The sequence below is a fragment of the Cynocephalus volans genome, chromosome 18 (genome assembly GCF_027409185.1).
Source record: "Cynocephalus volans isolate mCynVol1 chromosome 18, mCynVol1.pri, whole genome shotgun sequence".
In the NCBI taxonomy this organism is placed as follows: Eukaryota; Metazoa; Chordata; class Mammalia; order Dermoptera; family Cynocephalidae; genus Cynocephalus; species Cynocephalus volans.
In genome coordinates this window covers 13,505,458-13,522,851 of record NC_084477.1, presented here as the reverse complement: position 1 = coordinate 13,522,851, position 17,394 = coordinate 13,505,458, and the positions used below count along the sequence as shown (strand labels likewise).

At 41.8% G+C, this 17,394-nt stretch overlaps 1 protein-coding gene across 1 annotated transcript in view; it reads left to right on the top strand.

Moving 5' to 3' along the window:
• The window catches only part of GPR137B (G protein-coupled receptor 137B), a 41,638-nt gene extending 24,679 nt beyond the window's left edge, over positions 1-16,959 (top strand). Inside the window, exons 3-7 of the mRNA XM_063082801.1 lie at positions 1,378-1,600; positions 3,600-3,749; positions 7,001-7,129; positions 13,482-13,606; positions 16,050-16,959. Coding sequence (XP_062938871.1) covers positions 1,378-1,600; positions 3,600-3,749; positions 7,001-7,129; positions 13,482-13,606; positions 16,050-16,161 — 739 coding nt within the window. The 3' untranslated portion in view covers positions 16,162-16,959. The remainder of the gene's footprint in view (positions 1-1,377; positions 1,601-3,599; positions 3,750-7,000; positions 7,130-13,481; positions 13,607-16,049) is intronic.
• Positions 16,960-17,394: the final 435 nt, after the last annotated feature.

Here is a 17,394-nt window from a genome sequence, read left to right as displayed (position 1 = left end):
GACGTAGGTTCTGAAAATTAAGACAGACTTTGCCAGTGGACAGTAAATTATTAATTGCAAGTCCTTAAATCCAATTCAAATTAGCTTGAGTAAATGGGGGGTTATATCACACTGGCAGGAAAGAAGACTACCGCTGGGCATCGGCCTGGGCAGGCTGGAACCAAGGCCTCTCTCTTCTCTGTGTCGCTGTCTCTCTCAGTCTCCTCCCCTCCCTGCCCCCCATCGTCAGTGGCATGTCTGGAGCTGAGACTAGAATCCAGGATTCCCCTGTTTCGGTCTCTCATGGCTTTTAAAGACACCAAAATCGTTTTCTAGTTTCAAAATAACTTTTAGTTGACAGTTTTCTGCTCTCAGATTTGAATTGCAAACACATTCAACTTAAACCAGTCTTTTTTTTTTTTTTTTTTTTTAAGATGACCGGCAAGGGGATCTTGACCCTTGACTTGGTGTGGTCAGCACCACACTCACCCAGTGAGCAACTGGCCATCCCTATATGGGATCCGAACCCATGGCCTTGGTGTTGTCAGCACCACACTCTCCCGAGTGAGCCACGGGCTGGCCCTCAGTCTATTTTTTTGAGCCAAACAAGGCTGTGTCATCTTTGCCTGTCTGCTGAACAGTGCCCACCTGAAGTAAACATCATACGGACAGTCATGAAGAGGAACTAGAGCCTGCTGACCTCAGTGTTTGTAAATCTGAGACGTCTTCATGCAGACCCTACGCAGGTCACTGAGGACATGTATGGCTGAGAAACTACAGGTTAAAAATGGCCAGTGAAACAGTTTATATCCGTCGAGCCTTGGGCCATTGCTGTGACAGATTTGTAATTACAGCAATGACTATACTCAATAGTGAATGCTCCCTGGATCCCACTCCATTCATGACATTATGCAAATAAATACATTATGCAAATAAGCACATTATGCAAATACATGATCTCACTGAGTCCTCACAAACAACCGGCAAGGTAGGTGTTACTTAGTCTTATTTTCAGGTTATGAAACTAAGGCTGGGAGAGGTAGCATGTTGCCCTCTAACAGCACAGGATGGTCAGAGCTCACATTGAACCTGACTGAGCCCACGCTGTCCCTCATCAGTGTGTCCTGTGAGGAGGGAGCCCACTTTGCCAGCCGGCAGGTGTCAGCTCCCACTAATCCTCACGACCTCCTGTGGACAGCAGAAGTGGCACTCGGGTCATGTTTGTGGTTTGCATCTGGGAACATCTATCTCCAAAGTCCAAGCTCTTCAGTGGTGTCCCCTGTGGTGTGTCTGCCTCCAGCAGTTCACTCAAACGTATCAGTTTCCTTCTAGGTTGACCCAGGATGTGCAGCCAGCACGCGGGAAGGGTGCCTTAAATCTCTCTCTGGTCCTTTCCAGGTTGCCCCTCTACCTGGCCTCGCTCTTCATCAGCCTCATTTTCCTGCTGGTGAATTTAACCTGCGCAGTGCTGGTGAAGACGGGACATTGGGAGAGGAGGGTCATCGTCTCCGTGCGTGTGGCCATTAATGACACGCTGTTTGTGCTGTGTGCTGTCTCCCTCTCCATCTGTCTCTACAAAATCTCCAAGATGTCCTTAGCCAACATTTACCTGGAATCTAAGGTAGGGTGGATACCCCTCCCATGAAACTTGTTTTACTGCACATCTCTGTGCACCTGATCTCCTGCAAATGGTTGGCCCTGCTGTGGTTGCCAAAACCCTGCAGTAAGGATCTCACTGAACTTTGATTTTGTTTTTGTTTTGTTTTTGGCGGCTGGCTGGTACAGGGATCCAAATCCTTGACCTTGGTGTTATAACACCTCACTCTAACCAACTGAGCTAACCGGCCAGCCCAGCTCACTGAACTTTGTATCGAGAAGAGTTGCATTCCACACGGCTCAAAAAGTGCATTGGTGTGTGCAGAATTACTGTCTGAGAGTGAAGTCTCTGGCTGATAGCTACAGTGATTTAACCTACATTTAAAAGGACTAGTGGGACTGATTGTACCTGTAGCATTAATAGCAAACGTGTATCTTGTGTTGACTATGTTCCACGCACTTTTGAAAGCACTTTACGTGTATAAACTAATGTATTCCTCACAACTCTATGGCAGCAAGCAGTATTATAATTCCCACTTTCTACATAAGGAAACTGAGGCACAAAGAGGTCGAACAGCTTGTCCAGGTCACGCAGCTAGTGGTACAAAGTCCTGATTCACACCTGGAGTCCAGCTCCAGGGATTGTGGTCTTCCCCACCTCATGGTACTCCTGTGAAGACAGATTCAGGTCACGCCTTGACTGGCAGTGCCCACGAGCTGCTTCTTAGTGGCAGGATCCAGTCCTGGGGTTAGGACAGTGCTCCTCCCTGTGCATTGTTCAGAGACAGGGCCAGACGTGAGGAGCAGGGCAGCCCCTGGCCGCTCTGTGCTTTCACGCTCTGTCTCACAGCCTCCCGCCCTTTCCCCAGAGTTATAAAGAAGGACAGATGTGCACATCTGCTGGGGTGCCACAGAGCCTCTGATCAGCTGCAACCCTGCCCTCCCTTTCACAGATGGATTTTGGACCTGAGTCAGAAGCCTAGAGAGGAGGGGCGCTCGCCGGCTGAGGACCAGCCCCCGCCTGTCACACCGCCTCTTTGGTCTGAGGACTGTGGGGCAGCTGTGTCTCCATGATATTGTGTAAACAGTCGTGATCAGTATATTAATTTCGGTGCCTCTGACTTCAAAAATATAAAGCCTTAGTCAGGGCATCCTGTGATTTAGCCAGATTCCTGCAAATCCCCAAAATTAGTGTGGCAGAGTAGTTTTTCATTTATAAGTTCTGATGAATTTTAGACTTGATTTTGCTTTAACTTTCTGTATTACGTTGTCTCCTGTATAGGGGCTATTCAAGGATGTTCAAAACAGAGCTGCGGTTTTTAACAGGAGGGGTTAAATCGTAGATTGTCAGAATACCGTTGAGCTCACCCCATGGCACACAGGCTGACAAAGCCCTACTGGCAAAATAAAATAGTGTCTTGGGTTTAGTTAATGACTTCCAAGCGCAAAACTCAGAAATCCATCCTAGTTTTTGGGCATGTTAACCATCTGTTTCTAGGGGTCCTTTAACTGACTTTGGAAATTGATAGTTTCATACAGTGGGGCACGAACCACTGATTTCCACCTAATTCCAAGCCCTGAGTCCCTTCGGGACTCCTGTGCTCCAGCCTGGAAGACTCTGGCTTTGGGAAATGCTCTCTGCCCAGTGCACCGTGTCCAGCACAGCTGTCTCCCCACTGTCTCCCTCTGATCCTGGCCCAACTTGAGTGGGGGCAGTTAGAGGTTTAACAGAGTCAGCCATCTGTCTTCATGCTCCTGCAATCCAGGCCTTGAGGAAATGGCCCATGTTTTAGCCCTGTTAAAGGCATCTCCAAGCCAAGTCCCAGGGTCTAAATGAAGGTAACTGGAAGTTTAGGAAGGGGTGTGGATGAGTGGAGTGAAGGCTTGGGGGTGGAGGTTCTGGCAGACGACCTGGCACTGCCACTGGGACCCCAGAGGACTGCTGAGTTGGGCAGCAGGTGGGGACAGGGATGGGGCCGGTATCTGGGGCCTGGATGGCCCACCTCCTGCTCCCTCTATTCCAGGGCTCCTCCGTGTGCCAAGTGACCACCGTCGGTGTCACCGTGATCCTGCTTTACACCTCTCGGGCCTGCTACAACCTGTTCATCTTGTCATTTTCTCAGAACAAGAACATTCATTCCTTTGATTATGGCTGGTACAACGTATCAGACCAGGTGAGTGGGTCGCTGAGAGGTGTTACCCAACGGGGACTGTTTGCTTTTCAGCATTCCCTGTGGCAGAGAGGCACAAGCTCTGTTTCTGCTGCTGAATAGCCGGGTGTCCTGAGACACTTCCCCGAGTGGTGTCTCCTTCATCTGTCCAGTGGGCTCCCAGCACCTGCTGTGATCCTGTTCACATGTCTTCTGAGAAAACTAGGAGATTGGGTATGTGTGTACATATACACCTGTGCATGCACAATGCACACACACACACATGCACACGCACATGCACACAATACACTCACATGCAAGCACACATACAGGTACACATATGCACACAGACATGAACACACACACACCCCACGCACGCATACATGTGTACACACGTATACACACGTGCACGTGCGTATGCACATGCATACATATGCACGCGCACACACACTTCTCCTTTCCACCTCTTCAGGCTCTTGTGAGCAGTACTTTAAATTTTAAAAAAATGCTTCTGTATAAATGTAACACAATATTATTAGAGGGAAATTTGCAAAGATAAAGCAAATTGTATTCAAGCTTCAGAAAATACATAAAACTATGAAAGTATGGGAATTTTCTTAAATGGAGCATGTACACAGCCTTTGAGAACATTTGAACAAAAGTGACTGAGGATATCGAGGTTTTAGTAAAGCTAATTGCCCCAGAGGTCTCACCGTGATACTCTTTTTAAAATACATCCTACAAATTCACAAATAACAGTATAAATGGTAAAGCAGATGAACAAAGTTCGGGAAATGTCCCGTGGTGTCCATGCTCACAAAAGTATAAGAAAGAAGGAGCTGTCAGCTGGCATTCGCTCATTTGCTAAATACTGATTTTTTAAATTTTTTAATCTCAGGCACTGTGCAAGGTTGCTAGGATGTAAAAATGCACAGACTCATTCCCTGCCCTGTGGGAGTTTATGGTCCACGAAGGAAAAGACAGTCAGATAGGACACAACAATAAAGAAATGTGACTTCTCTGGTTGCAGTCTGTTGGACTGATTTGCAAAGTTTCCTTAGCTTTTCTTGGAGAAATATTGAATACCTAACTATATATAAATCCACTTCTAAAATCCCAACAGTGCTCAAAACTGGGGCTGAATTAAGACACTGGAAGAAAGAATAAAATGACCCTGGAAAGCTAACCCTGTGAGGACAGGGTGTGATCACCAGAGGAACATGCAGGGTGTGATAATTAGAATTAAGATGACAGTGCAAATGACAGCAGCCACTGACTCAAACTGGTACCACAGACACAGGATGGGAGAATGTTGGGCAGGCACCGGCCAGGTGTGCCCTGTTTTGAGAAAATCACATATATAAAAATTCAGACTTTAAACAGTGATCAATTGGAGACATTCATAATACACAAAGGATTTCTTTTTTTAATTGTAGTAAAATATACATAAAATTTACCATTTTAACCATTTTTAAGTGTGCAGTTTGGCGGCATTAAGTACATGCCTGTTGTGCGACCGTCACCACTATCTCCAGAACTTTTTCATCTTCCTCCAACTGAAACTCCGCATCCACTAAACAATAAAGATTTGGTTTTAACAAAACTATTATTTCAATTTGGTTTCAATTAAGAGCTTATAATTAAAATAGATTTAAAATATGATCAAGATTTTTTAAATTGTTTTGTTTTTTAGGGTTTTCTTTCTTTTTTTTTTAATGGCTATCTAGACCTGTATGTTGCAGCCAAGATCATCTAGGAGCAGGTAGAAGAAATGACCACAGCTGCCAGTGTTATCCATGTAGGATGGAAAAAAACACAGCGTACAACTGAGACGTAGTAGAGAGGAAATGTGACGTGTGACGTTTGAGAATAACCTTTCTGAACAGTAGCATGAGTTTTGTTTTGTTTTTTAAGTTGGGTGATAGTTTTATTACTATGTTTCAGAATCAAATAATGTTATTGGATTCGTGATTGTATAAATGTTATTGAATTTTAAAATTTATCAAAACAATTGATTATACATGTTTGTGCAGTACAGAGTTTTTTAAAAATTTTTTCTGCTTTTTTTTATTGAAACAGAATTGATTACACATATTTGGGGGGTACAGTAATTGATACTGAGTTGAGTATCAATACCTGTGTACAATATGTGATGATCAAATCAGGGTAATTGGTACACTCATCTTTACAAAACATAATCATTCTGTGTGACCCTTAACCAATTTCTCACTAATCCCCTTCCCGCATCCCCTTTCCCACCTCTAACAACCACGGTTCTGTTCTCTCCTTCTGAAAGTTCAATGGATTAGTGATTATTGGGTTTTTTCCTTTCTTTTTTTCTTTATATTTATTTATTTATTTATTTTAGCTGTGTGAGGTACAGAGTTGAACATCTGTGTACAGTATGTGATAATCAAATCAGGATAATTCGCATATTCATACGGGTGATTAGCATATCATTACAAAACAAGACAATTAGCATATAATAATAACATATTAAAAGAACATCATCATTCTTTGTGTCCATTTAACCAATTTCTCGACAACCCCCCTCCCCCTCCCCCTCCTCCAGGAACCACAGTTCTGCTCAGCGTGAGTAGTTTTGGTTACTGGACTTTAAGGGGTTTGGTGAGGTTTATGGTGCATTCTCTGTCATTGAAACAATGGTGCCTAAACGCAGCTGTGCCCTTTCCTCTGGCACCTGCAACCTGTTCTGAAGGTAGAGATGGCCTCATCTTGCCCATTTAGCCATTTCACCAGCCAGAACCCAAACACCCTGGACTCGGGGGATTTGTTCCTAGACAAGCGAGCCCGCAGTGAGCTTTCAAGGGTAAAGGACAGGATATGGTTTATGTGAAGACAAGTTTAAAGGTTGATGTGTTTACCCTAAGCATAAGATTAAGGGATAATTCCTGAAGAATTTAGGAGGAGACAACTTAATATCCTCACTAGTTGATTGTTGAAGAAATGAAACTCAGATTTAAGTGACGGAGTCACTTTGGACATAAGGAAGAGTTGTGCAGGGTGAAGTAATAAAATATCAGAGGTTGGGAGGCTGTCTTTGAATATTCTGAAGATAATCACCTATCCTGTATGGTTTAAATAACCCTCCACTTGAGGCTAGGACCATTGCTATTATGTGATTGCGGTAGGCACATTTTAGGGTAAAGTAAAAATACTATATTAGGATGATTCTTTGTCACATCAGCAAGAATCAAATCAAATTTATTCCCTCTGCTCTCGTTCTAGTGACTGTTTCTCTCTCTCGTGAACAGGCAGATCTGAAGAATCAGCTGGGAGATGCCGGCTACGTCATATTTGGAGTGGTGCTTTTTGTGTGGGAACTCCTCCCTACCACTTTAGTGGTTTACTTCTTCCGAGTTAGAAATCCTACAAAGGACCTTGTAAGTACACCGTTTTATATTGCAGAAAATATCTCCAATTCTAATCACAAGACATGCAATTAGAATTTTTTCTTAGCTATTCAATAAAGAGAGCCTCTTTCATCCCAATGTGATACAAAAAGTTCCCTTGGCTATTTTATTGAAATGTTCTAGTTCCTTAATTCTCCTTTGAGAGAAATGTATTTTTCATTTAAGCTTTATTTTACTAAAGAAATAAAAGTAAGTTGCATCTCAAGGCCTGGGGAAAGTGATTAACTACTTAATGAAACACAGTCTTGACTTGCTGTGAACCAAATATATTAGCTTTTCTTTTAGCAAAGGAAAGTGGAGTAATTCAGTTCTTCACCCTTATAGTATGCTGGGTGGTGATTAGGTGCTGTAGACTGGATGACCCTCAAACCTCATTGAGGTTTGACCCCCACTGTTGACTACTGAGGGTGGGAGATCTTACTATGAACATTGAAAAGTGGGGCCTTGAAGAGGTGATTAGATTGCAGGACCATGCCCTGGTGAGTGGATTAATAATGGTGGTCAGGGGTGTGGTTCTGAGGGCTTTAAAAGAAGAGCACATGAGAGGTTAGTTTCTCTCTACTCTGCCATTTTCTGCCACGTGAACCCCTGAGTCACTGTCTCCACCACCAAGGACTTCACCAAATGTGTTCCCTGGATTTTGGACTTCCAAGCCTCCAAAACTGTCAGCAATAAATTTCATTTTTTTATAAATCACCCAGTTTCAGGGAATTCTGTTATAAGCAACAGAAATGGACTAATACATTAGGGAATGGGAGGATAAGGAAATAAACATATTATTATGAGGAATGCAAAGGCCACTCCCCTAATCTGGTCACATTTCTGCTCAACCAACCTTATATAAACACCTTTATGGGAGCAGGAATAGAAATGCAAAACCCGGTAGAGTGAGAAAGCTCCTAGGAGCCTTGCACCACAAGTTACTCCAGCCACACAAACTAGTGAACTAGTGGTAGAATTTCAACTCACTGAAACCCACAGAAAAGTACAGTGAGTGGATTTGAGCCGATTTGAGCAAATTGTGGGTGGTAAGGAGCGCACAGACGATGAAGTCCACGAAGAATTCACAGTTCTTGTTCATACCCAGATAATAACCATCGTGTTGTGTTTTTCTGATTCCTCTCTGCATACTCACTAATGAGACTGGGGTGGGGCGGCTGGTGGAGCTCAGCCTGGCAGACTGGCTCAGGCCACAGACAGGGTGCAATCCGGATGCAGGTGTAGGCTCCTGCCTGTTCATTGCAGTGTCCTCAGCTGCAGAACGGTGGTTCTGCACTGGATCTGGCCTCCACCTGGAGGCTTCTGTAAAGTCAGACCCCAAACGCCTCTTCGTCACTGGCAAAGAAACACGTGAAAGGTAGGCAGCAGATTGTAGGCTGATTGCAGCTGCCTGTTTTTCTTCCTTCTCTGAAGAAATGTAGCCTAAGTTTTCTGGGCACCTGGTTTGACTGAGGCACAGGTGAGGAGCGTCCTAATCTCTTTGCGCCTTTGCTGGGGCTCTCCATGTGCCTCCTGTCACTTCCTGGTGTTCATCTAGCATTTCATTATTCCAGTGCTCTTAGCAGCTACACCCCTAAACCAGGGCAGCCGGAAGGAGAGATGATATATCTGAATTCTGAGGGGTGAAAGGCTAATGTGATATTGTCCAAAGTACTCTTTTATTAAATGAATACAGAATAATACTGATAGTCTAATGTGCATTCTCAGATCTCATTATCCAGGGAGACAGGGTACCCTCAGCACTTTCCTGTGTGTGGAGGGTTTCTTGGTTGTTGTGTTCGAATGTATCTACCGTGTAGGGCATTATCGAGAACAGCAGTTCTCATGTTTTTTAGTCTCAGGACACTATATGCTGTTAAATTATTGAGGACTCCAGAAATTTTTGTTTGGAGAGGAGGTTGTATCACATTAGAAATTAAAACAGAAATTTTTAAAATATTCATTTTAATTCATTAAAAATAATGAAGCTGTTGCATATTACCATAATTTTTTTTAATGAAAAATAACCACATTTTATAAAACAAAATAGTGAGAAGAGTAGCATTGTTTTAAACTTTTGTGAATCTTTTTAACGTCTGGCTTGAGAGGAGACAGCTGGATTCTCCTATGTATTTCTGCCTTCAGTCTGCCATGATAAGTGGTTTTGGTTGAAGTGTAGGGATAAAAGCCAGCCTCAGAGAGATGTGTCTTTGCAAAAAAGTGGAGTATTTTCATAGCCTTTTAACATAATTGTGAAGATTCTTCTTTGACACTATACCCAAACTCAACAAGTGTGGTTTCTTAAAAGTCAGTTGCAATATGGAATCTAAAATCCTATCAATGATCTTTGCAGATCGTGTGATACATTAAAATCCATTGGTCTATTCTGCACATAGAGTGGATCTTTCACCCACTTATGGTTTTGTAATATCATGCACTGGTCATTTGGAAAATACTGGTTTATTGAGTTATGCAGATCTTCCAAATGTTAACAAGTTTTCATTATGCAATACCCCCCCCCCAAATCTCTTTCATTAGTCTCTCCACTGATCTCATCAGAAAAGCTTTAAGTACTGAGAAGCTGGCAAAGATCATGGTAGAGAGTATTTACGGGTTTTCCAAAGCTTCACTTTTTGCTCAGAAGTTCAAATTTTATCAGTGATATTATACTGTCAGTTGCTTTCCCTGAAGTGACAGCTCAGTTCATTAACTTTCAAGAAAATATCTGTCAGATCCCCAAGTCTGATTAATCATTGTTCATCTGAGATGTCTATTAAGTAAAACTAAAGTTGTATGAGAAAGATAGCGACAACTCAAACAGTTGTAGAAGCTCTTTTCTCCAGACAACTGTCCTACAGTACAGGTGCTTCATGCATGCGTCCCGTTTTGTCACATAAAAAAGATGTCATATAAAAAAGATGTGCTCAAGGGCTGAGATTAAATAGTATTAATCTTACTGCTTCGTCAAGGACATCCTTAAGTGGAACCATCTTTTTTTAAACTGTGAATACAGGTTGGTGGTGGATATCGTAGCTGCTAGTGTGGTGGTACCCCTGCTCCGATATGGGGTAGAGCAGCTGCAGTTTTACTCACCTCTGCTTTTGTGCCATACATGCAGATGTTGACATGGTAGAAAAAGCAAATAACAGTTAAATACACTAATTATGAAAATAGTTATGACCTTGCAGATCCCTGAAAAAAACTGCAGAGACCTCTAAGGGCTCATTGATCACACTGATAATTGCTCGTCTGCAGTGGCATGTCAGTGAATTAAAATGAATCTTTTTGCCCTAAATGATATTATCTCCTAATTTACCATGAAGGAGTGAATTCGTTATGAAGGATGCATAATAATCACAAATAGAAAAACATTTCCCCATGTTTATGTAGCGCTCATGAAGTCATATCATTAGCCGGTTATTTGGATGGGCAAATCTGGCCTGGAGCCTGGGTGTTTGTAAAATTTCCTTGGGCAATACTACCAGAGTTAATGGCATTGCATACAAAATTTGGTCAGCATAGCTAATGCTTATGTAGTATTTACATATGCTAAGCACTGTTCTCAGCACTTTAATTAACTTCGTTAATCCTCACAGTGACCATATAAGATAGCTATTATTATACTCATTCTCAGAGGAGGAAATTGAAGCTCAGGGCCACATGCCTAGCAGGAGACAGAGCCAGGCTTCAAGCCAAACAGTCTGGCTCCAGAGTCCATGGTTTTAATCACTGTGCTATGTTGTATCTTTCCTTGGCATCATCAGGTTTGCAAAAGAAATTAAATTCCTAATACATTTGACTCAATAATAATCCCAGTATTACCTGTAGTGGCTCAGAGAAAAATCAGGCTAATATTCTTTGGGGGGGAAACGTATAATTTAACTTATACTCATCGACTTCCAAGGAGCGCACTGCAGGTAGGGCATTCTTTAAAATGTTACCTACCATTTGTATCCATAATTCATCTGGTACAAACAGGTCTGTAAACTTGACCTCATGAGAACTAAACTTCAGAGCCTATGTAACTATACTCAAAGCAGGGCTCTTTAGCTTCTGTGTCGGAATCCCATAGGGTGCTTGGTGTAAATATAGATTCTCTGGTCATATTTGAGACCCAGATTAGAATTGCTGGGGTAGGTTCTGGGAATTTGCATTTTTAATAAGCACACCAATGGATTTGAATGCACTGTGAAGTTCAGTATTTCCATCCATATCATATTTTTTTAAAAAAATAGCTTGAGATACAATTCACATTCCGTGCAATTCACCTATTTCATGTGCATAATTCAGTGGTTTTTGGCATATTCAGATATGTGCAGCTATCACCACAGCCAATTTTAGAACATTTTCATCACCTCTAAAAGAAACCCCGTCACTTACTTATCACCCTCCGTGCCCTTTCCACCCCTCCGCCCACCCCCGGGCCTGAACAACCACTAACCTACTTTGTGTGTCTATACATTTCTCTGCTCTAGACTTTCGTATGGATGGAGTTATATAGTGTGGTTTTTCGTGACTCCTTTCACTTAGAATAATGTTCTCAAGCTTCATCCATATTGTGACATTGGTACTTCACTCCTTTTTATGGCTGAATTATATTTCATTGTATGGAAATACTACATTTTGCTGTCCGTTCACCCATTGATGGGCATCACTGGGTTCTGTTTTAAGAAATTTTAAGTTTTTCTTAAATGTGTCCTTTTTACCATCTCAAGCTTCTTGGTTACCCACACTGAGTGGACATTTGGGTTATTTCCACCTTTTGACTATTACAAATAATGCTGCTGTGAACATTTGCGTATGAGTTTCTGCGTGAACACGTGTTTGCATTTCTCTTGGGTGATCCCATGCTGAACCTTTTGACCCTTTTGCCAGACTGTTTCCTACAGAGGCTGCACCATTTTACATCTGTCCCCCCACCACCCGGCAGCGTAGGAAGATTCTGAGTCCTTCACATCCTCCCCAGCACTTGTTATTATCCAACTTTTTGATTCTAGAATCCTAGCAGGTGTGGAATGATACCTCGCTGTGGCTCCTGATCTGCATTTCCCCGATGACCAAAACCTCAGACACCTTCTTCTCTGCTTATTGGCCATTTGTGTGTCTTCTTTGAAGAAATGGCTATTCCCGTGCTTTGCCTATTTTTAAATTGGGTTGTCTTTTTATTATTGAGTTGTAAGAGTTCTTTATATATTTTAGATATAAGTCCCTTGTTGTATGTATGATTTGCAAGTATTTTCTCCCATTCTCTGGCTGTCTTTTCACTTTCTTGATGGTGTCCTTTGAAACATAAAAGTTTTTAATTTTGATAAAGTCCATGTCATCTTCTTCTTTTGTTGCTCGTGCTTTTGGTGTCATATCTAAGAATCCTTTGCAAAATCCTATATTTGCCCTTATGTTTTATTCTACAAGTTTCATAGTTTTTGCTCTTACATTTAGGTCTTTGATCCATTCTGAGTTATTTTTGTGCGTGGTGTGAAATAAGGGTCCAACTTAATTCTTCTGCATGTGGCTTGTAGATGTTCTAGAACTGTTAAAAATAGGAAATTTTAAGGCATCCCACCTTGCATAAGTTTTGCTCCTTTTTATATCTGGCTAGATTAGTCTTAGAAAAGCAGGAATTCACATGTAGATGCCCATCATATGACAACCTCATTGCATACTCTATTGGTTAACTATTAAATAGAGAACTAATGAGATATATATGAGGATTGCAAACCATATGCCAGATTTGGTTTGCCATGTACTCTAGTTCTGATTATTTGAAATCTAGTTCTGCTTATTTGAAATCTTTCCTGACAAAGAGGATTTTACTTTTTTTAGTAGTTGCTGGCAGAGAAGGCTTTTCAAACCACAACAGTTGCCCCAGGACAGGTATGATCTTGAAAACTGGGTCTACTTGAAGCCAGTCACTTAAAGTTTTTTAAGGGGTGAACTCAGTTTGGGGGCAGAAACAGGATAAAATGATTACAGGAAATGTGACAAGAAACCTCCCCAAATGATTTCATCATTACTATTTTTATTTTAATTTGTTATGGATGCCCACATAATTATAGATTTATATCTTAATTGGGTCATCTACTTTAGTTTGGATAATTTGGGCATTGTTTGGCTTTTCAATAAGAGATTAAAAACAATGATGATTCATCATTGCATGCAAGACTCTGTGGTAGACTTTGTCCATACTGATAAGGGTTAATCCCTCTTAAACTTAAAAGCAATGCAATGAACACTCCAGCTGAGCAGATACAGCTCCATGCAGATGAGGAGAGCATCTTTGGTTTCCTGCAGGAAGGAGTCTCATGGTGTCTGGAGGTATGCTGACTGATTGCCTGTCTTCTAGACCAGCCCTGGAATGGTCCCCAGCCACGGATTCAGTTCCAGATCTTATTTCTTTGACAACCCTCGAAGATATGACAGTGATGATGACCTTGCCTGGAACATTGCCCCTCAGGGACTTCAGGGAAGGTAAGACCCTCATTCACATTAGCGAGGCCTCATTAGGAGCGAGAAGGCTGTACCAATGAAATGGATTTGAACAAAGTGAGTTCCTACATAAGAACCCTGCAGCTGGAGGTCATGGACTGGGCAGCAGCCTAGTAGATCATTGTACTTATGTGAAACAGTCAGGAATGAGAAAGGACTGACATCAAACTTTAAAAAGTCCCATAGCATTATTATACACAGTCATGTTTCCCGAACACGATTCCAGGGAACACTATTTCCTTAATAGCTATGTGTGCAAAAGGAAATGATGGTTTAAAAGAAAACCAACTTTTTTTAAACTGCAGGATTTTCAGAGCCTGTAAGATGCTAATATGTGCTCTGAGTCTGCAAGAGGGAAATAGAGCACTTGACCATGGGGTCACTCAATGGAAAATGATTCGGAAAATCCAGGCAGACTTCTTTAATGAGATTTCTAAAGCCAGAGAGTAAACTTAATGGTATTCATTTATTAGAATAAATTATATTAGGACCCAATTTTCAAATTTGAGTGATGTCAGTTCTCAATTGAAAAATTTATTTATATTTTTAAAGTTTTATTTTAAGTTACCAATATACAGTGTAGTAGATTTTCATGTCCCTTTACCAATTCCTCCTTTTTCCCTTTTCTCTCCCCTCCTCCCAAAAATGCATTTAAATGAAGGGTATTTTGGGTCTTAATTTAGACAAATTTTTTTTAACAAACACATGACTATAGTATTTACTATGTATCAGACACTGTTCTGAGAAATTCACAAGTAACACATTTAGTCTTCCTAGCAATCCTGTGCAGTCAGTACTATTACTATCCTCGTATTACAGATGAAACTGTGGCATGCAGAGGTGTAGGTAACTTGTCCACAGTCACACAGCTGGCAGGCGGTCAGGCTGGGATTCCCACAGGCAGGCAGGCTTGTTCACATCTGTGCACATAGTTACTGTGTATGGCTTAGGGCCCCATCTCTTAGTCTCACCTACCCTTATGTTATACTTTCACCCGAGTTGTCATAGGAAGAGTATCCTTTCTTGAAAATCCACTTGGAGATTTCTTGCAGAATATTTTGGAGAGGGCAATTAAATGATAAGAGTTCGAACCAGTGTACAGGACAGTCCAGTGTGCAGGACAGTAACGGAGCTACCACCCAGCTGCCACCACCCTTGGCACAGAGGAGGGACGGAAACACTGAGGAAGTGAACTCACTGCAGCTGCAGCAGACGCACCCAGGACCCTTCTGCCCTGGCCATGTGCGCTCTGCACACAGGAGGGGTGGTAGCTACCAGGATCTCTCCCTTTACTCAGCTGCTGGTACTGCAGCCACACTCCACGGCCCACACTCCTCTTGTCCCGCTTTCAATCTGTGGATCTGGGACCATCAGCAAGGCCAGCAGGGGCGAGGGTAGCCCAAGGGCTGACCTCCTGGTCCTGGGAAAGGGCGTGTCCTTTGTGCAGTCCTTTGTGAATTTAGACTTACTAAGATTTTAACATTGTTTCTTCTGGGATGAAATGATAAAAGACTAGATAGGCTTCTTTTTTCACTCCTTACTACTAACAGTAAAAGTCCTTAGAAAACCTTAAAAGAGCTCTGAAAGAACAGAAGAAAAGCTGGGAGAATCCACTGCTTTCTCAGTGGATCAGGGAGCAGAGAGACCGTGGTCAGATGGAATGTAAGAGGATGGTTGAGGAAAAAAAGCAAGTGGATGATCCCCAGGGCCATGTAAAGAACACTATTAGGACGCGAGCCAATAAACAAGGACTTCCCAAGGGTCAAAAGCTGTCCTTCAGCTTGCTCGGTCTGAGCTCCACCTCTGCACTACTCTCCCCATGCATTTCCCAGTAGCTGCGTTTGCCCCTTTAAACCCACACCCTGCAAGAGCAACCCTGACCCTTCACCTGCCACAGGTGACTTAGAGCTACAAGAATTCTCACTCCTTACATGGGGGAGAAAAGACTCCCTTTCCACTACATAGAGGAAATAACTTGCATGTACTAGTACTGACTATATATTAGATACTGTGCCACGCACTTTACAGGTATTAACTTAGACCCCACAATAGCCCAGTGATGCTGTTATTAATATTACTCTCATTGTACAGATGAGGAAATTGAGGCACAGAAGTTATTTGCCCAAAGACACACAGATAGTGAACTATACTCCATATTAGGATTCGGATATAATTTGTCACTAAAAAATTTGTTATACGTAGTAACTAGTTTAAGGTTCTAGCAATACTATACTTCTGGGCTCTAAAGCGTTCATAGACTTTTGTGGGTTGGCTTGTAGCACTGCACATAGCACTGTTTTGTGAAAAAGCCACTTGAAGGAACTTTGGGATTGTCTATACAGAATCCTAGCTCTGTCTACCTAAACTAGACATGTCACACATAATATAATGTTTCAAGACACTGAAATATTTCTTTCTTTTTAAGTTTTGCTCCAGACTACTATGACTGGGGACAACAGACTAACAGTTTCCTGACACAAGGAGGAACTTTGCAACGAGATGCAACTTTGGATCCTGACAAACCAAGCCATGGATAGCACAAGTTAACAGTTTTCTGGAAGATTCCTCAGTTGAAAAGCTTCAGAAAGACACAGTTAATGACAGCTGAATTTTTAGGACACTTTTTCTTAAGAAATAGGACATGATTTTTGTTACAGGTTTCTAATGGCTCCACAGGACTAAGCAATAATTAACACTGATAAACCCTTATTTTAGTACTAAAAAGTGAGCCTGGCTATTTCAGTGGGTATAATTTAAACTTTTTAAAGAAAATCTGTACTTTTATAAAGATGTATTTTATATAACTTAAATAATAATGCTAAAGTGTACTAGGGTTTTTTCTTGAGAATCTTGTAGTTTGCACAGACTTTTATGCATAATTCACTTTAAAAGTATAAAATATATGGTCTAATAGTTTCTTAAGGCTTTTGGACCAAAGTATTCCTTAAATCCTTACCTATTCGGGTCTCATGTTCTGAGCTCCGCATGGGTAACTTCTGAAATACAGTTGACATCTAGAAAGCCGATAGCAACTCCAAAGTTGAAAGTTCAACTGAAATGGTGTATCAACAGACTATAAGGTAACTGGCTCTTTAGAGTTTCCTTAAGGTCCAGATGGCTGGTCCCTCAAAGAATCTCTTGGATTTTGCCAGAAGTCTGGTACTTCCTTTCAATAGGTCACTAATGGATACACTTCAGCGATAAGTTGATAATGTTAAAAATGTAGCTGACTTACACTATTAAACCTCCTCTGCTATACTCGTAGAGATTTTGCATACTTTTTTCCATCCCAATAAAATCTAATATCCGTTACCTCAGGACTACAAGACTGCACCTTACCCAACTCAATGAACGTTCATTCTGTTCAAGGAGACGGTAAGTTCCAAAAAGGGTGTTAATGACATATACCCCTAGCCCTCACCGACAGACTATGTGGACTCCTGTTTTTTTTTTCTTTTTGTAATCTTCAACCATATTTAAAACAGTGCCCTTTATTTTTAAATAGCTCTGTAGGTGGCAGTAGCATTGCGCTGTGCTGGGGCACGATGCCTGTCTCTCTGCCACATAAAGGGCGTGTTCCAGACAACTGCTTGTAAGTTGTTTAAGTGAAAAACATGTTATGAAATGCTACTTCCCCAACCAGAGGTGCCATTCTAAAACCTCCACTATACATATATTCTGGAGCCATAAAACACTGCCTGTTGGGAGGCTGAATGCTCCGATTTTCTACAAAACAGAGGTAAGACTCTAGAGGAAACTCTGTTAGCAGA